This window comes from Triticum urartu, chromosome 2 (assembly GCF_003073215.2).
Source record: "Triticum urartu cultivar G1812 chromosome 2, Tu2.1, whole genome shotgun sequence".
In the NCBI taxonomy this organism is placed as follows: Eukaryota; Viridiplantae; Streptophyta; class Magnoliopsida; order Poales; family Poaceae; genus Triticum; species Triticum urartu.
This window is the reverse complement of record NC_053023.1, coordinates 174,659,507-174,679,909: the sequence shown is the minus strand read 5'-3', so window position 1 is coordinate 174,679,909 and position 20,403 is coordinate 174,659,507. Positions and strand designations below refer to the sequence as shown.

Genomic DNA, 20,403 nt, shown 5'->3' with positions numbered 1-20,403 from the left:
GGTTTTGCTTTCACGAGAGGCACGGTTGTGCTTTCGCGACAGTCACGACCGTGCCTCTCGAAAAGGGAAAAATAAAACGCGTTTTCTGTTTTTTTTTGTTCGTGAGAGTCACGGTTTTGCTTCCGCGAAAGGCACGGTTGTGCTTACGCGAAAGTCACGGCCGTGCCTCTCTGAAAGAGAAAATAATACGTGTTTTCTGTTTTTTTTCTTTCGCGAGAGTCACGGTTTTGCTTTCGCGAGAGGCACGGTTGTGCTTTCGCGAGAGTCACGGCCGTGCCTCTTGAAAACGGAAAAAAACACGTTTTCTGTTTTTTCCTTACACGAGAGTCATGGTTTTGCTTTCACGAGAGGCACGGTTGTGATTTTGCGAGAGGCACGGGCGTGCCTCTTTCGGAAAGGAAAAAAAACTGTGCTCCTGGTTCGGCTTTTTTGCCCTGTTTTTTTCGTGAACAAAAAATTCGTCAAAATCTATCAACATGGGATCTAGTTTTGATGAACTCGACGCGAGGAATCCAATGGTGAAAACAGTTCGTGATTTGGACACACGATTTAAAAGATAAAATGTTTTGAATAAACGAATCTAGAAAAAAAGAAAAACTTAACAGGTTGCGACTTGTCGCGACCTGGGAAAATAGAGTGTTGTTTGAAACAAGTACTCTTTAATTAGTGATTTTGTCTCTTCCCTCCTTGATTTTAACTGGGGTGGGCCCCAGCTGCAAATGCTGGCCCAATTAACAAACCCCGCCTCAGCTTTTACGTAAAATCTGAACGTAACATTAGCGTATGTGTAGCATTGCTCTGTTTCTTGGATTTAAAAAGCTCTAATTGTTCTCTTGTGGCTAGGCGACGCCGGTCTTGGTTATGGGAGATCGGCAAGCACATGTACGTGCATTAAGACTGCTACGTGACGAGCCCAATTATGCGGAGGCCGAAAAACGGACGAGCGAAAGCCCGGGTCCGGGAGTTCCCACATGCTATGCTAATCTAAATCATGCACGGACCAATGACGCCATATATTGACCTAAAAAAAACAATGGCGCCATACGACGCGAGTCGAGCCGAACCCCACTGGGATGCTTCCCGGTTACCGCCGCTCCTTGTCCGGTTGCAGTCTGGGATTCATCCACCGGAATGGTTCCGTTTCCCGCGCCATGCCGTGCTGCTGCCGCCGCCTCGTGCCCCTCCCTCGCACTCTCTGGGCCACCTCACCACGTCCCGCTTCGATCTTCGATGGTGGTCAAAAAACCTAGCCAAAGTATAAAAATAAAAAATAAATTAAAAAAGGTGGGACATTTATCCCCGGCCTCACGCCCTTTTAATACCGCCACCTCCAGAGCTCAGCTCAGCTCATCACTCCCGCACTCAACACTTCCGCCACCTTGGCCTCCTCCTCCATAGCTAGCTAGCAAAGCTGAGCTAGTAGAAGGTAGCCACAGGGCGACGATGGCGCCGACTGCCTCCTTCCTCCCGCTGCTGGCGCTCCTTCTGGTGGCGACGGCGCATTGCTCGCCGCTGCTGCCCCAGCGGTGCCCGCAGGCCGACCGGCAGGCGCTGCTCCGGGTGAAGCAGGCGCTGGGAAGCCCGGCGACGCTCAAGACGTGGTCGCCGGCGTCGGCGGACTGCTGCGCGTGGGACCACCTCACGTGCGACGAGGCCGGGCGCGTGAACAACGTCTTCATCGACGGCGCCGACGACGTGCGCGGCCAGATCCCGTCCGCGCTGGCGGGGCTGACGGCGCTCATGTCGCTCTCGCTCTTCCGCCTCCCGGGCCTCCAGGGCCCCATCCCGGCCTGCCTCACCTCCCTCTCCAAGCTCGAGTTCCTCACCGTCTCCCACACCAACGTCTCCGGCTCCATCCCGGACTCCCTGGCGCGCCTCCACAGCCTCGACTCCGTCGACCTCTCCAACAACAGGCTCACGGGCGCCATCCCCAACTCCTTCGCCGACATGCCCAACCTCCGGTCGCTGGACCTCCGCCGGAACCAGCTCACCGGCCGCATCCCGGCCAGCCTCGTGCAGGGGCAGTTCCGGTCGCTGGTGCTGTCCTACAACCAGCTGACGGGCCCGATCCCGCGCGACGACGCGCAGGACGAGATCAACACCGTGGATCTGTCGCACAACCAGCTGAGCGGCGACGCGTCCTTCCTCTTCTCCGAGGGGCGGCCCATCGGCAAGGTGGACCTGTCCTACAACAACCTCGACTTCGAGCTGAGCAGGCTCAGGTTCCCCAAGGAGCTGACGTACCTGGACCTGAGCCACAACCGCATCAGGGGCACCGTGCCCCGGTCGCTGGAGGCGCTGTCCACGCTGCTCACGCTGGACCTCAGCTACAACAACCTCTGCGGGCCGCTCCCCAAGCTGCACGGCGTCATGCGGCACGGCTGCAAGGCCTACGAGCACAACCTCTGCCACCGCGGGGCGCCGCTCGAGAGCAGCTGCCACCAGCTCTGAGCTCGCCGCCGGCGCCCGGCAGGCGTACGTTATATGAGTGGTGTGTTGGCGTTCTCGTGCGCATACGGACGCACGAAGGACGGTGCTTTGGGGCTTAGTAAACTCACTAGTGGAGTGGAGCACCGCGGTGGTGGCAATGCCTGACACGCGCGGTCCTTGAGCTTTGTGTACGAAACGATAGAGATGTGTGTGCGTGCCGTGTCCTGTGTGTGTACCGTCTGGAGATGCGCCCGAGAGTGTGTGTGTGCCCGTGTTCGGGATGGATGGATCATCCCAGTTACCTGATGTATCAACTGTTAAATGGTAATTATGTTTGGCTTACTTTTACATGCTTTTCTGAGAGGCATACAAATGTATGCACATACAGCAAGAGATGTCTGAAAAACGCAGCAGAGGGTGGGTGAGAACTTAAAAGTTCAGTTCATGCATGCACATACAGCAAGAGATGTCTGAAGGATTCTGAAATCCGAACACATTTGACTCAGCGTGCGCACAACATGCAAAAACTGATGGTTTCAAGCGACAACAAAGTTTGTGTTATTGGCCGGAGACGAATCATACTCGTCCACTAATGAATGCACGCATTTTTTTTTGAAACAAGGTAAAAGACTTGCCATTTCATTGATAAAGGAGAAAGTTTTAGACAGAAACCGCAGAGCGGCAAATAAGAGGCCTACTCTCACGGCACTACAACACCCAAATGTTTCGCTCCAGCCATAGCCCAAAGTAACACCTCCTGTTTGATTTTGTTGATGATGACCATGAAAGAGGCCGCCGAGTTGCGGAAGACTCTAGCATTGCACTCCGACCAAACCTCCCAAGAGATGAGCATCATAAGAGAGGCAAGCGCCTTGGGCGAGTCAAGACGGAGCTGAAGGTTTCCATTCCACCATTCTCTGACCGAAGCCCTCGTCACCCAAGTAGACGTGGTGCTGTGATGCATGCCAAGCCACGGGAGGACGTCATTCCAAATGCGCATGGTGTAGCGACACTGGAAAAGCAGATGAGCCGTGGTTTCTTGGGTTTGCTTGCAAAGAGGACATAGTCCGCAGTTAGGCCAACCACGACGGCTCAAGCGGTCCAAAGTCCAAATCCTATCTTGAAGAACAAGCCAAGCAAAAAACTTGCATCGAGGAGGCGCCCACACCGTCCACACTGAATGGACAAGGTCCGAGTTGGTGAGGCCTGAAGGAAATATGCCCTAGAGGCAATAATAAAGTTATTATTTATTTCCTTATATCATGATAAATGTTTATTATTCATGGTAGAATTGTATTAACCGAAAACTTAGTACATGTGTGAATACATAGACAAACATAGTGTCACTAGTATGCCTCTACTTGACTAGTTTGTTGATCAAAGATGGCTATGTTTCCTAGCCATAGACATGAGTTGTCATTTGATTAACGAGGTCACAACATTAGGAGAATGATGTGATTGACTTTACCCATTCCGTTAGCTTAACACTTGATCGTTTAGTTTGTTGCTATTGCTTTCTTCATGACTTATACATGTTCCTATGACTATGAGATTATGCAACTCCCGTTTACCGAAGGAATGATACGTCTCCAATGTATCTACTTTTCCAAATACTTTTGCCCTTGTTTTGGACTCTAACTTGCATGATTTGAATGGAACTAACCTGGACTGACGCTGTTTTCAGCAGAATTACCATGGTGTTATTTATGTGCAGGAGCAAACGTTCTCGGAATGACCTGAAACTTCACGGAGCCACTTTTCAGAAAATAAGAAAAATACCTGCAAAAGATGAAGGCCAGGAGCCCACCACCTCTCCACGAGGGTGGGGCGCACGCCTGCCCCCTAGGGCGCGCCCCCTACCTCGTGGGCCCCCTGTTGCCTCTCTGACTCCAACTCCAACTCCATATATTGAGTTTCGGGGAGAAAAAAACAGAGAGAAAAAATCATCGCGTTTTACGATACGGAGCCGCCGCCAAGCCCTAAAACCTCTCGGGAGGGCTGATCTGGAGTCAGTTCGGGGCTCCGGAGAGGGGAATCCGTCGCCATCGTCATCATCAACCATCCTCTATCACCAATTTCATGATGCTCACTGCCGCGCGTGAGTAATTCCATCGTAGGCTTGCTGGACGGTGATGGGTTGGATGGGATCTATCATGTAATCGAGTTAGTTTTGTTAGGGTTTGATCCCTAGTGTCCACTATGTTCTGAGATTGATGTTGCTATGACTTCGCTATGCTTAATGCTTGTCACTAGGGCCCAAGTGCCATGATTTCAGATCTGAACCTATTATGTTCTCATCAATATATGAGTGTTCTTGATCCTATCTTGCAAGTCTATAGTCACCTATTATGTGTTATGATTCGTTAACCCTGAAGTGACAATAATCGGGATACTTACCGGTGATGACCGTAGTTTGAGGAGTTCATGTATTCACTATGTGTTAATGCTTTGTTCCGGTTCTCTATTAAAAGGAGGCCTTAATATCCCTTAGTTTTTGTAAGGACCCCGCTGCCATGGGAGGGTAGGACAAAAGATGTTATGCAAGTTCTTTTCCATAAGCACGCATGACTATATTCGGAATACATGCCTACATTACATTGATGAACTGGAGCTAGTTCTGTGTCACCCTAGATTATGACTGTTACATGATGAACCGCATCCGACATAATTCTCCATCACCGATCCATTGCCTACGAGCTTTCCATATATTGTTCTTCGCTTATTTACTTTCCCGTTGCTATTGCTATCATCACTACAAAATACCAAAAACATTACTTTTACTACTGTCACCTTTTGCTACCATTACCACTACTATCATATTACTTTGCTACTAAATACTTTGCTGCAGATATTAAGTTTCCAGGTGTGGTTGAATTGACAACTCAGCTGCTAATACTTGAGAGTATTCTTTGGCTCCCCTTGTGTCGAATCAATAAATTTGGGTTGAATATTCTACCCTCGAAAACTGTTGCAATCCCCTATGCTTGTGGGTTATCAAGACTATTTTCTGGTGTCGTTGCTGTTGGAAATATGCCCTAGAGGCAATAATAAATTAGTTATTATTATATTTCCTTGTTCATGATAATCGTTTATTATCCATGCTATAATTGTATTGATAGGAAACTCAGATACATGTGTGGATACATAGACAACACCATGTCCCTAGTAAGCCTCTAGTTGACTAGCTCGTTGATCAATAGATGGTTACGGTTTCCTGACCATGGACATTGGATGTCGTTGATAACGGGATCACATCATTAGGAGAATGATGTGATGGACAAGACCCAATCCGAAGCCTAGCACAAGATCATGTAGTTCGTATGCTAAAGCTTTTCTAATGTCAAGTATCATTTCCTTAGACCATGAGATTGTGCAACTCCCGGATACTGTAGGAGTGCTTTGGGTGTGCCAAACGTCACAATGTAACTGGGTGGCTATAAAGGTACACTACAGGTATCTCCGAAAGTGTCTGTTGGGTTGGCACGAATCAAGACTGGGATTTGTCACTCCGTGTGACGGAGAGGTATCTCTGGGCCCACTCGGTAGGACATCATCATAATGTGCACAATGTGATCAAGGAGTTGATCACGGGATGATGTGTTACGGAACGAGTAAAGAGACTTGCCGGTAACGAGATTGAACAAGGTATCGGGATACCGACGACCGAATCTCGGGCAAGTATCGTACCGATAGACAAAGGGAATTGTATACGGGATTGATTAAGTCCTTGACATCGTGGTTCATCCGATGAGATCATCGTGGAACATGTGGGAGCCAACATGGGTATCCAGATCCCGCTGTTGGTTTTTGACCGGAGAGTCATCTCGGTCATGTCTGCATGGCTCCCGAACCCGTAGGGTCTACACACTTAAGGTTCGGTGACGCTAGGGTTATAGAGATATTAGTATGCGGTAACCCAAAAGTTGTTCGGAGTCCCGGATGAGATCACGGACGTCACGAGGAGTTCCGGAATGGTCCGGAGGTAAAGAATTATATATAGGAAGTGCTATTTCGGCCATCGGGACAAGTTTCGGAGTCACCGGTATTGTACCGGGACCACCGGAAGGGTCCCGGGGGTCCACCGGGTGGGGCCACCTGCCCCGGGGGGCCACATGGGCTGTAGAGGGTGCGCCTTGGCCTATATGGGCCAAGAGCACCAGCCCCAAGAGGCCCATGCGCCAAGAGAAGAGGGAAAGGAAGAGTCCTAAAGGGGGAAGGCACCTACGAGGTGCCTTGGGGAGGAGGGACTCCTCCCCTGGCCGCACCCTTCCTTGGAGGAAGGGCCAAGGCTTCCCCCCCTCTCCCTTGGCCCTATATATAGTGGGGGGAAGGGAGGGCAGCAATACCTGAGCCCTGGCGCCTCCCTCTCCCTCCCATGACACATCTCCCTCCTCCCGCAACGCTTGGCGAAGCCCTGTTGGAATCCCGCTACTTCCACCACCACGCCGTCGTGCTGCTGGATCTCCATGAACCTCTCCTCCCCCCTTGCTGGATCAAGAAGGAGGAGACGTCGCTGCTCCGTACGTGTGTTGAACGCGGAGGTGCTGTCCGTTCGGCGCTAGGATCATCGGTGATTTGGATCACGACGAGTACAACTCCATCAACCCCGTTCTCTTGAACGCTTCCGCGCGTGATCTACAAGGGTATGTAGATCCACTCCTCCCTCGTTGCTAGAGGACTCCATAGATTGATCTTGGTGACACGTAGAATTTTTTTTGAATTATTGCTACGTTCCCCTACAGTTGCCGGGGAGCATAACTCTATTCTTTGAGTCACTTGGGATATATATCTGCTTATCATTATGAAGAACTTGGAGATCCAGGAGTACCCACTATACCATGCTCTATTAAAAGAAACTATGTAAAACTGCTTTATGTGATCTTGGAGACAGTGTTAGTGTTATGCCTCTCTCTTTATATCGTAGACTTGATTTGAATAAGTTGATACCTACTGAAATATCTTTGCAAATGGCTGATAAATCAACTGCTATACCTGTCGGTATTTGTGAGGATGTGCCTGTTGTAGTTGCAAACGTTACTATTTTAACGGACTTTGTTATTCTTAATATTTTCGAGGACGATAGTATGTCTATTATTCTTGGAAGACCCTTTTTGAATACTGCGGGGGCTTTTATTGATTGCTCTAAAGGCAATGTCACTTTTCATGTTAATGGTAATGAGCATACGGTACACTTTATGAGGAAACAACCCCAAGTTCATAGTATCAACTCTATTGGAAAAATTCCATCGATTATATTTGGAGGTTTTGAATTTCCTCTTCCTACTGTCAAGAAGAAATATGATATTCTTATTATTGGGGATGTGCATATCCCCGTTGAGGTAACATAGTATTATTCGAAATTTCTCCGGTTCCATATTATTCGGAATGAGTTCGTTAACAAGACTTGATCAACCTTGTTAGTGGATTCCTTTTGATGATTATGAGATGGATGAAACTAGAAGGCACAACCTTCTGTACCCCACTTTTACTTTCTGTTATTTACATTAAATAAAATAAAAATAAATATTTTTCTATCTGTTATCTGATTATCCGTGCAATATAAAAATACCTCGAAAATAAAAGTTCTTCAAATGCCCTAAAATTTAAATATGATTTTTTCTAAAATATTTGAGAATATTCGGTACTGAGAACACAGCAGGGGGGTCAACCACCTGCCCACGAGGGTGGAGGGCGCACCCCCTGCCTCGTGGGCCCATGGTGGCCCTCCTGCACTTACTCCTGCACCCACACACTTCATCTTCCTCCCACAAACACGAATATCCAGCTCAAGCACGAGTTCTAGCTCACTTTGCTGCCATTTTCGATCTCCTTGCTCAAAGCACCCCTCACAAATCTGCTTGGGGAGATTGTTCCTTGGTATGTGACTCCTCCATTGGTCCAATTAGTTTTTGTTCTAGTGCTTTATTCATTGCAAATTTTTGTTGCTTAGGTGACCCTGTTCTTGAGCTTGCATGTCAAATTTATATGGTTCCAAGTAGTTTTGATGCATGATATAGGCTCTAGGCACTTGTAAGAGTAGTTGCTATCAATATTATTGAGTTTGGTTTACTTTTATTTTGAAGTTACTAAAAAATTTAGAATTTTTCAGAGGAAGAAAAATGCTTAGGAAAATGTTCCAAGGAGGTTCTTCAAGGAAGCAAGGACCCGGGCTTGCAATGCGTGATGCTGATGACGAGCCACCAAGAGACACTCCAGTGCGTCCTTGTGAATGGCCCTCTGAGAACTTTCTGGATCGAGCGGGAATTAAGGAAGAATTCAACGCATATTTGCGTAACGCTGATCTTGTGAGCTTCGAGGAAGAGAAGTGCAGCCAGTATCACAACCTCACCAGTACCTTTGTGAGGAGGTTTGAATTTTCAACTTCACGTAATTCTCCAACTCTCCTGTTTGATCTTTATGATAAATCTTACACTATTGACTTAGAGGATTGGACAGTTTGATCTTTATGATAAATCTTACACTATGGACTTAGAGGATTTTACCACTGCTTGCAAACTTCCACAATGGGGTAGTATAAGGGATCCTCGCAAATCTGAATTTAGAGATTTTCTTGCTAGCATAATTATGGGAGAATCTAGAGATATTACATAAGCTACGATAGGGAGCATTCACTTTCCCGCTATACATTATTTTGCTCTCTTCATAGGTAGATGCATTAATGGTAAAGATGAGGCATGTCACATGTGTGTCCCCGATCTTAGTATTCTTAGGAGTGCTGTGTTAGGAGACAAATCATAAAATTTGGGAGCCATTGTTGCACGTAGGTTGCATCTTAATAGATTTAATGGAGATTTCTTTGGTGGAATTTATGCAACCCACATAGCTAATTTTCTTGGTATAGCCATACGCGAAGATGATATTGAATTACCTCCTGCTTATCTAGATTTTAATGCTATGGTTCACCACCAGTTTGTCTAGAGGAACGGATCACCTCTCCAGTATCGACTAATCTTTGACAGACGTCGTGCTGTCCGTATTACTCTCCCTGCTCCTGCCTTCTTTAATTATCAGGCAAGAGGAGGATATACTATTACCAGAGAGGAGGCAGATGAATACGAGAGGAGAGAGGAGGCCGCTCGTCGCCACGCTGCAGCTCAACAGGCGATAGCTGCTGCATCGCAGTACGACCCCAGCTACTATTATGGATCCCCGCCAGGCCAGCCGTGGCCATAGACCAACTTAGGCCAAAAGCCTAAGCTTGGGGGAGTACATATTTCCCACCGACATTACATTTATGTTCACACACTCATTGCTAGATGTCGGTGCTCATACTTTTTCATTGTATCATCCATGGTAGTTTATTTTCCTTTTTATGCTTTCTTCTTGTGTGTTTAATAAACCTTAAGAAAAACCAAAAAGATTAGTTGTAGCTTTTAATTAATTTACTTTCCATGCTTGTAGTAGTAATTAAAAAGAAAATCCAAAAAAAAATTCCTGTTCTTCTTTTGCTTGTTGTGAGCTTTCCCGTGTAAATAGTTTTATTTCTTTTCTTTTCTTTGGGGGTCGATAGGAGAAGACCATAATTAAATTGTTGAAGTGGCTCTTATATGCATTATTGTTAATCTGACAAAAGAGCCCATATTGCCTTGTCTTCTCCTGTTTATTGAATGCCTGCAGATTCCAACTTAGTCCAATGCACGTGCACTATTATTATTATTCACATCGTTCGGTCGTGCAAGTGAAAGGCAATTATGATGATGTATGCTGGACTGGCTGAGATGAGAAAAGCTGGTATGAACTCGACCTCTTTTGTTTTTGTAAATATGATTAGTTCATCGTTCCTGATTCAGCCTATTATGAATAAACAAGTTTGCAATGACAATTAGAGATCATAGTTTCTTGTGTCATGCTTGATTAGCTATGAGTTATAATGGTTTATCTTGTGTGCCAACATGCTATTAAAATGGTTATGATGTGGTATGATAGGGTGGTATCCTCCTCTGAATGGTTTAAGTGACTTGACTTGGCACATGTTCACGCATGTAGTTGAAACAAAATCAACATAGCCTTCATGATATTTATGTTCATGGTGGATTTATATCCTACTCATGCTTGCATTCGGTGTTGATTAATCTTAATGCATGTTCATGACTGTGGTCGCTCTCTAGCTGGTCGCTTCCCAGTTTTTTGCTAGCCTTCACCTGTACTAAGCGGGAATACTGCTTGTGCATCCAAATCCCTTAAACCCCAAAGTTATTCCACATGAGTCCACTATACCTACCTATATACGGTATCTACCTGCCGTTCCAAGTAAATTTGTATGTGCCAAACTCTAAACCTTCAAATAAATATCCTATTTTGTATGCTCGAATAGCTCATGTATCAACTAGGGTTGTCCGTATCTTCCATGTTAGGCGGGTTATTCTCAAGAGGAGTGGACTCCGCTCCTCACTCGCGAGATAAATGGCTGGTCACCGGGATGCCCAGTCCCATGCTTTATGCAAACTAAATCAAAATAATTGCAAACAAAACTCTCCCTGGGACTCTTGTTAGTTGGAGGCACTCGTTGTTTCAAGCAAGCCATGGATTGATACTTGTTGGTGGAAGGGGGAGTATAAACTTTACCATTCTGTTTGGGAACCGCCTATAATGTGTGTAGCATGGAAGATATCGCCATCTCTTGGTTGTTATGTTGACAATCAAAGTATACCGCTCAAAATATTATTCACCTCTGTTTCAAAACCGAGCTCTGGCACCTCTACAAATCCCTGCTTCCCTCTGCGAAGGGCCCATCTATTTACTTTAATACCGAGTCATCATCCTCTTATTAAAAAGCACCAGTTGGAGAGCACCGCTGTCATTTGCATTCATTACTGTTAGTTTACATTGAGTATGACTTGACTGGATCTCTTTTACCATGAATTACAATGTCTAGTCAGTCCTTGGTCTTTAAAGGTGCTCTGCACTTATGTTTTGCGGTCTCAGAAATGGCTAGCAAGATACCATCTTGTTATATCATATTATGATTGTTTTGAGAAAGTGTTGTCATCCGAGATTTATTATTATGGCTCGCTAGTTGATTATGCTATTAATATGAGTAAACTTGAGACCTATGTGTTATTGCAAATGTGGTTAGTTATAATCTTTGCTGAAAACTTGAATGCTGGCTTTACATATTTACAACAACAAGAGCAAACAGAGTTTGTAAAAGTTTTTCTTTATCACTTTCAGTTTGTCAACCGAATTGCTTGAGGACAAGCAAAGGTTTAACCTTGGGGGAGTTGATACGTCTCCAACGTATCTACTTTTCCAAACACTTTTGCTCTTGTTTTGGACTCTAACTTGCATGATTTGAATGGAACTAACCCGGACTGATGCTGTTTTCAGCAGAATTACCATGGTGTTATTTATGTGCAGGAGCAAACGTTCTCGGAATGACCTGAAACTTCACGGTGCCACTTTTCAGAAAATAAGAAAAATACCTGCAAAAGATGAAGGCCAGGGGGCCCACCACCTCTCCACGAGGGTGGGGGGCACGCCTGCCCCCCTAGGGCGTGCCCCCTACCTCATGGGCCCCCTGTTGCCTCTCTGACTCCAACTCCAACTCCATATATTGAGTTTCAGGGAGAAAAAATCAGAGAGAAGAACTCATCACGTTTTACGATACGGAGCCGCCGCCAAGCCCTAAAACCTCTCGGGAGGGCTGATCTGGAGTCCATTCGGGGCTCTGGAGAGGGGAATCCGTCGCCATCGTCATCATCAACCATCCCCCATCACCAATTTCATGATGCTCACCGCCGTGCGTGAGTAATTTGATCGTAGGCTTGCTGGACGGTGATGGGTTGGATGGGATCTATCATGTAATCGAGTTAGTTTTGTTAGGGTTTGATCCCTAGTGTCCACTATGTTCTGAGATTGATGTTGCTATGACTTCACTATGCTTAATGCTTGTCACTAGGGCCCGAGTGCCATGATTTCAGATCTGAACCTATTATGTTTTCATCAATATATGAGTGTTCTTGATCCTATCTTGCAAGTCTATAGTCACCTATTATGTGTTATGATCCGTTAACCCCGAAGTGACAATAATCGGGATACTTACCGGTGATGACCGTAGTTTGAGGAGTTCATGTATTCACTATGTGTTAATGCTTTGTTCCGGTTCTCTATTAAAAGGAGGCCTTAATATCCCTTAGTTTCCGTAAGGACCCCGCTGCCACGGGAGGGTAGGACAAAAGATGTTATGCAAGTTCTTTTCCATAAGCACGCATGACTATATTCGGAATACATGCCTACATTACATTGATGAACTGGAGCTAGTTCTGTGTCACCCTAGGTTATGATTGTTACATGATGAACCGCATCCGGCATAATTCTCCATCACCAATCCATTGCCTACGAGCTTTCCATATATTGTTCTTCGCTTATTTACTTTCCCGTTGCTATTGCTATCATCACTACAAAATACCAAAAACATTACTTTTACTACTGTCACCTTTTGCTACCGTTACCACTACTATCATATTACTTTGCTACTAAATACTTTGCTGCAGATATTAAGTTTCCAAGTGTGGTTGAATTGACGACTTAGCTGCTAATACTTGAGAGTATTCTTTGGCTCCCCTTGTGTCGAATCAATAAATTTGGGTTGAATACTCTACCCTCAAAAACTGTTGCGATCCCCTATACTTGTGGGTTATCAAGGAACACTTTGTGTGCTACCAAACATCACAACATACCTGGGTGATTATAAAGGTGCTCTACAGGTGTCTCCAAAGGTACTTGTTGGGTTGGCGTATTTCGAGATTAGGATTTGTCACTCCGATTGTCGGAGAGGTATCTCTGGGCCCTCTCGGCAATGCACATCACTTAAGCCTTGCAAGCATTGCAACTAATGAGTTAGTTGCGGGATGATGTATTACGGAACGAGTAAAGAGACTTGCCGGTAACGAGATTGAACTAGGTATTGAGATACTGACGATCGAATCTCGGTCAAGTAACATACCGATGACAAAGGGAACACCGTATGTTGTTATGTGGTCTGACCAATAAAGATCTTCGTAGAATATGTGGGAGCCAATATGAGCATCCAGGTTCCGCTATTGGTTATTGACCGGAGACGTGTCTCGGTCATGTCTACATAGTTCTCGAACCCGTAGTGTCCGCACGCTTAACGTTTCGATGACAATTATATTATGAGTTTATATGTTTTGATGTACCGAAGGTTAGTCGGAGTCCCGGGTGTGATCATGGACATGACGAGGAGTCTCAAAATGGTCGAGGCATGAAGATTGATATATTGGAAGCCTATGTTTGGATATCGGAAGTGTTCCGGGTGAAATCAGGATTTTACCGGAGTACCGGGAGGTTACCGGAACTGCCCGGGAGGTTAATGGGCCTTAGTGGGCCTTTTTGGGGAAGAGGAGAGGCGGCCAGGGCTAGGCCGCGCACCCCTCCCCCCTAGTCCGAATAGGACAAGGAGAGGGGGCGGCGCCCCCCTTCCTTCCTCTCTCCCTCCTCTTTCCCCCTCCCAAGTCCTAATCCAACTAGGAAAGAGGGGGAGTCCTACTCCCAGTGGAATTAGGACTCCTCCTGGCGTGCCCTCTCTCTTTGCCGGCCGTACCCCCCCTTTCTCCTTTGTATACGGTGGCAGGGGCACCCTAGAGACAAAACAATTGATCTGTTTGATCTTTTAGCCGTGTGTGGTGCCCCCCTCCACCATAGTCCACCTCGATAATATTGTAGCGGTGCTTAGGCGAAGCCCTGCATCGGTAGAACATCATCATCGTCACCACGCCGTCCTGCTGACGAAACTCTCCCTCAACACTCAGCTGGATCGGAGTTCAAGGGACGTCATCGGGCTGAACGTGTGCTGAACTCGGAGGTGCCTTGCGTTCGGTACTTGATCGGTCGAATCGTGAAGATGTACGACTACATCAACCGCGTTGTGCTAACGCTTCTGCTTTCGGTCTATGAGGGTACGTGGACAACACTCTCCCCTCTTGTTGCTATGCATCACCATGATCTTGTGTGTGCGTAGGAATTTTTTTGAAATTACTACGTTCCCCAACAGTGGTATCAGAGCCCGGTTTTATGCGTAGATGTCATATGCACGAGTAGAACACAAGTGAGTTGTGGGAGATATAAGTCATACTGCTTACCAGCATGTCATACTTTGGTTCGGCGGTATTGTTGGATGAAGCGGCCCGGACCGACATTACACGTACGCTTACGCGAGACTGGTTCTACCGACGTGCTTTTGACACAGGTGGCTGGCGGGTGTCAGTTTCTCCAACTTTAGTGGAACCGAGTGTGGCTACGCACGGTCCTTGCGAAGGTTAAAATAGCACCAATTTGACAAACTATCATTGTGGTTTTGATGCGTAGGTAAGAACGGTTCTTGCTAAGCCCGTAGCAGCCACGTAAAATTTGCAACAACAAAGTAGAGGACGTCTAACTTGTTTTTGCAGGGCATGTTGTGATGTGATATGGTCAAGACGTGATGAGATATAAGTTATTATATAAGATGATCATGTTTTGTTGAAGTTATCGGCAACTGGCAGAAGCCTTATGGTTGTCTCTTTATTGCATAAGATGCAAGCGCCAAATAATTGCTTTACTTTATCACTATGCGATAGCAATAGTTGTAAGAGCAATAGTTGGCGAGACGACCATGTGACGACACATTGACATAGATCAAGATGATGGAGATCATGGTGTCATGCCGGCGACGATGGAAATCATGACGATGCTTTGGAGATGGAGATCAAAGGCACAAGATGATGATGGCCATATCATGTCACATATTTTGATTGCATGTGATGTTTATCTTTTATACATCTTATTTTGCTTAGTTCGACTGTAGCTTTATAAGATGATCTCTCACTAATTATCAAGGTACAAGTGTTCTCCCTGAGTATGCACCATTGCGAAAGTTCTTCGTGCTGAGACACCACGTGATGATCGGGTGTGATAGGCTCTACATTCAAATACAACGGGTGCAAAACAGTTGCACACGCGGAATACTCAGGTTAAACTTGACGAGCCTAGCATATAACAGATATGGCCTCGGAACACTGAGACCGAAAGGTCGAGCGTGAATCATATAGTAGATATGATCAACATAGTGATGTTCACCATTGAAACTACTCCATCTCACGTGATGATCGGACATGGTTTAGTTGATATGGATCAGGTGATCACTTAGAGGATTAGAGGGATGTCTATCTAAGTGGGAGTTCTTAAGTAATATGATTAATTGAACCTAAATTTATCATGAACTTAGTCCTGGTAGTATTAGCATATCTATGTTGTAGATCAATAGCTCGCGTTTGGCTCCCCTGTTTTATTTTTGATATGTTCCTAGAGAAAAATAAGTTGAAAGATATTAGTAGCAATGGTACGGATTGGATCCGTGATTTGAGGTTTATCCTTATTGCTGCACAGAAGAATTATGTCCTTGATGCACCGCTAGGTGACAAACCTATTGCAGGAGCAGATGCAGATGTTATGAACATTTGGCTAGCTCAATATGATGACTACTTGATAGTTTAGTGCACCATGCTTAAACGACTTAGAATCGGGACTTCAAATACGTTTTGAACGTCATGGACCATATGAGATGTTCCAGGAGTTGAAGTTAATATTTTAAGCAAATACCCGAGTTGAGAGATATGAAGTCTTCAACAAGTTCTATAGCTAAAATATGGAGGAGAATAGCTCAAGCAGTGAGCACGTGCTCAGATTGTCTGGGTACTACAATCGCTTGAATCAATTGGGAGTTAATCTTCCAGATAAAATAGTGATTGACAGAATTCTCTAGTCACCATCACCAAGTTAGTAGAACTTCGTGATGAACTATAATATGCAAGGGATAACGGAAATGATTCCCGAGCTTTTCATTATGATGAAATCGATGAAGGTAGAAATCAAGAAAGAGCATCAAGTGTTGATGATTAACAAGACCACTAGTTTCAAGAAAAGGGCAAAGGGAAGGGAACTTCAAGAAGAACAACAAGCAAGTTGCTGCTCAAGTGAAGAAGCCCAAGTCTAGACCTAAGCATGAGACTAAGTGCTTCTACTACAAAGGGACTGTTCACTGGAAGCGGAACTACCCCAAGTATTTGGCGGATAAGAAGGATGGCAAAGTGAACAAATGCTATATTTGATATACATGTTATTAATGTGTACTTTACTAGTGTTTATAGCAACCCATCGGTATTTGATACTGGTTCAGTTGCTAAGAGTAGTAACTCGAAACAGGAGTTGCAGAATGAAGAGAGACTAGTTAAGGGTGAAGTGACGATGTGTGTTGGAAGTGGTTCCAAGATTGATATGATCATCATCGTACACTCCCTGCACTTTCGGGATTAGTGTTGAACCTAAATAAGTGTTATTTGGTGTTTGCGTTGAGCATGAATATGATTTGATCATGTTTATTGCAGTACGGTTATTCATTTAAGTTAGAGAATAATTTTTATTCTGTTTACATGAATACAACCTTCTATGGTTATGCACCCAATGAAAATGGTTTGTTGAATCTCGATCGTAGTGATACACATATTCATAATATTGAAGCCAAAAGATGCAAAGTTAATAATGATAGTGCAACTTATTAGTGGCACTGCCGTTTAGGTCATATTGGTGTAAAGTGCATGAAGAAAATCCATGCTGATGGGCTTTTGGAATCACTTGATTATGAATCAGTTGATGCTTGCGAACCATGCCTCATGGGCAAAGATGACTAAGACTCCATTCTCTAGAACAATGGAGCGAGCAACAGATTTGTTGGAAATCATACATACTGATGTATGTGGTCCGATGAATATTGAGGCTCGCGGCAGGTATCATTATTTTCTGATCTTCACAGATGATTTGAGCAGATATGAGTATATCTACTTGATGAAACACAAGTCTGAAACATTTGAAAAGTTCAAAGAATTTCAGAGTGAAGTGGAGAATCATCGTAACAAAAATAAAAGTTTCTACGATATGATTGCAGAAGTAAAATATTTGAGTTACGAGTTTGGCCTTCAGTTGAAACAATGTGAAATAGTTTCACTACTCACGCCACCTGGAACACCATAGTGTAATGGTGTGTCCGAACGTCATAACCGCACTTTATTAGATATAGTGCGATCTATGATGTCTCTTACCGATCTACCACTATCGTTTTGGGGTTATGCATTAGAGACAGCTGCATTCACGTTAAATAGGGCACCATATAAATCCGTTGAGACGACACCGTATGAACTATGGTTTGGCAAGAAACCTAAGCTGTCGTTTCTTAAAGTTTGAGGTTGCAATGCTTATGTGAAAAAGTTTCAACCTGATAAGCTCAAACCCAAATCGGAGAAGTGCGTCTTCATAGGATACCCAAAATAAAATGTTGGGTACACCTTCTATCACAGATCCGAAGGCCAGATATTCATTGCTGAGAATGGATCCTTTCTAGAGAAGGATTTTCTCTCGAAAGAAGTGAGTGGGAGGAAAGTAGAACTTGATGAGGTAACTGTACTGATGTCTACTACACAAACTTCTTCTTGTAGACGTTGTTGGGCCTCCAAGTGCAGAGGTTTGTAGGACAGTAGCAAATTTCCCTCAAGTGGATGACCTAAGGTTTATCAATCCGTAGGAGGCATAGGATGAAGATGGTCTCTCTCAAACAACCCTGCAACCAAATAACAAAGAGTCTCTTGTGTCCCCAACACACCCAATACAATGGTAAATTGTATAGGTGCACTAGTTCGGCGAAGAGATGGTGATACAAGTGCAATATGGGTATTTGTAATCTGAAAATATAAAAACAGCAAGGTAGAAAGTGATAAAAGTGAGCATAAACGGTATTGCAATGATAGGAAATAAGGCCTAGGGTTCATACTTCCACTAGTGCAAGTTCCCTCAACAATAATAGCATAATTGGATCACATAACTATCCCTCAACATGCAACAAAGAGTCACTCCAAAGCCACTAATAGCGGAGAAGAAATGAAGAGATTATGGTAGGGTACGAAACCACCTCAAAGTTATTCTTTCCAATCAATCCGTTGGGCTATTCCTATAAGTGTCACAAACAGCCCTAGAGTTCGTACTAGAATAACACCTTAAGACACAAATCAACCAAAACCCTAATGTCACCTAGATACTCCAATGTCACCTCAAGTATCCATGGGTATGATTATACGATATGCGTCACACAATCTCAGATTCATCTATTCAAACCAACACAAAGGACCTCAAAGAGTGCCCCAAAGTTTCTACCAGAGAATCACGACGAAAACGTGTGCCAACCCCTATGCATAGCTTCATGGGCGGAACCCGCAAGTTGATCACCAAAACATACATCAAGTGAATCACGTGGTATCCCATTGTCACCACAGATACGCACGGCAAGACATACATCAAGTGTTCTCAAATCTTTAAAGACTCAATCCGATAAGATTACTTCAAAGGGGAAACTCAATCCAATACAAGAGAGTAGAGGGGGAGGAGAAACATAACATCCAACTATAATAGCAAAGCTCGCGATACATCAAGATCGTACCACCTCAAGAACACGAGAGAGAGAGAGATCAAACACATAGCTACTGTACATACCCTCAGCCCCGAGGGAGAACTACTACCTCCTCGTCATGGAGAGCACCGGGATGATGAAGATGGCCACCGGAGAGGGATTGCCCCCTCCGGCATGGTGCCGGAATGGGTCTAGATTGGTTTTCGGTGGCTACAGAGGCTTCTGGCGACGGAACTCCCGATCTATTGTGCTCTCTGGAAGTTTTAGGGTATATGGAGATATATAGGCGGAAGAAGTACGTCAGGGGGGCCACGAGGGGCCCACGAGGGTGGAGGGTGCGCCCTAGGGGGGTGGGCGCGCCCCCCTACCTCGTGGCCTCCTCGAAGCTTCCCTCACGTGCACTTCAAGTCTTCTGGGCTTGTTTCCTTCCAAAAACGAGTTCCGTGAAGTTTCAGGTCAATTGGCTCCGTTTGATTTTCCTTTTCTTCGAAACCCTAAAACAAGGTAAAAACAGAAACTGGCACTGGGCTCTGGGTTAATAGGTTAGTCCCAAAAATGATATAAAAGTGTATAATAAAGCCCATAAACATCCAAAACAGTAGATAATATAGCATGGAGCAATCAAAAATTATAGATACTTTGGAGATGTATCAGCATCCCCAAGCTTAATTCATGCTCGTCCTCGAGTAGGTAAATGATAAAAACAGAATTTTTGATGCGGAGTGCTACTTGGCATAATTTCAATGTAATTCTTCTTAATTGTGGCATGAATATTCAGATCCAAAAGATTCAAGATAAAAGTTCATATTGACATAAAAATAATAATACTTCAAGCATACTAACTAAGCAATCATGTCTTCTCAAAATAACATGGCCAAAGAAAGCTATCCCTACAAAATCATATAGTCTGGCTATGCTCCATATTCACCACACAAAATTTTTAAATCATGCACAACCCCGATGACAAGCCAAGCAATTGTTTCATACTTTTGATGTTCTCAAACTTTTTCAATCTTCACGCAATACATGAGCGTGAGCCATGGACATAGCACTATAGGTGGAATAGAATGGTGGTTGTGGAGAAGACAAAAAGAGAGAAGATAGTCTCACATCAACTAGGCGTATCAACGGGCTATGGAGATGCCCATCAATAGATATCAATGTAAGTGAGTAGGGATTGCCATGCAACGGATGCACTAGACCTATAAGTATATGAAAGCTCAAAAAGGAAACTAAGTGGGTGTGCATCCAACTTGCTTGCTCATGAAGACCTAGGGAATTTTGAGGAAGCCAATCATTGGAATATACAAGCCAAGTTCTATAATGAAAGATTCCCACTAGTAAATGAAAGTGACAACATAGGAGACTCTCTATCATGAAGATCATGGTGCTACTTTGAAGCACAAGTGTGGTAAAAGGATAGTAACATTGTCCCTTCTCTCTTTTTCTCTCATTTTTCTTTTCTTTTTCTTTCTTTTTTTATTTGGGCCTCTTTTCTT

The 20,403-nt window shown here is 44.7% G+C and overlaps 1 protein-coding gene across 1 annotated transcript; it reads left to right on the top strand.

Moving 5' to 3' along the window:
• Window positions 1-1,336: 1,336 nt before the first annotated feature.
• LOC125536591 (polygalacturonase inhibitor 1-like) lies at window positions 1,337-2,778 on the top strand. The gene has a single exon (XM_048699837.1). It carries the CDS (start codon window positions 1,444-1,446, stop codon window positions 2,449-2,451), a length of 1,008 nt encoding a protein of 335 aa, XP_048555794.1. The 5' UTR covers window positions 1,337-1,443; the 3' UTR covers window positions 2,452-2,778.
• Window positions 2,779-20,403: the final 17,625 nt, after the last annotated feature.

Coding starts and splice junctions, on each gene's coding strand:
- LOC125536591 (XM_048699837.1), top strand. CDS start 1,444: ATGGCGCCGACTGCCTCCTTCCTCCCGCTGCTGGCGCTCCTTCTGGTG.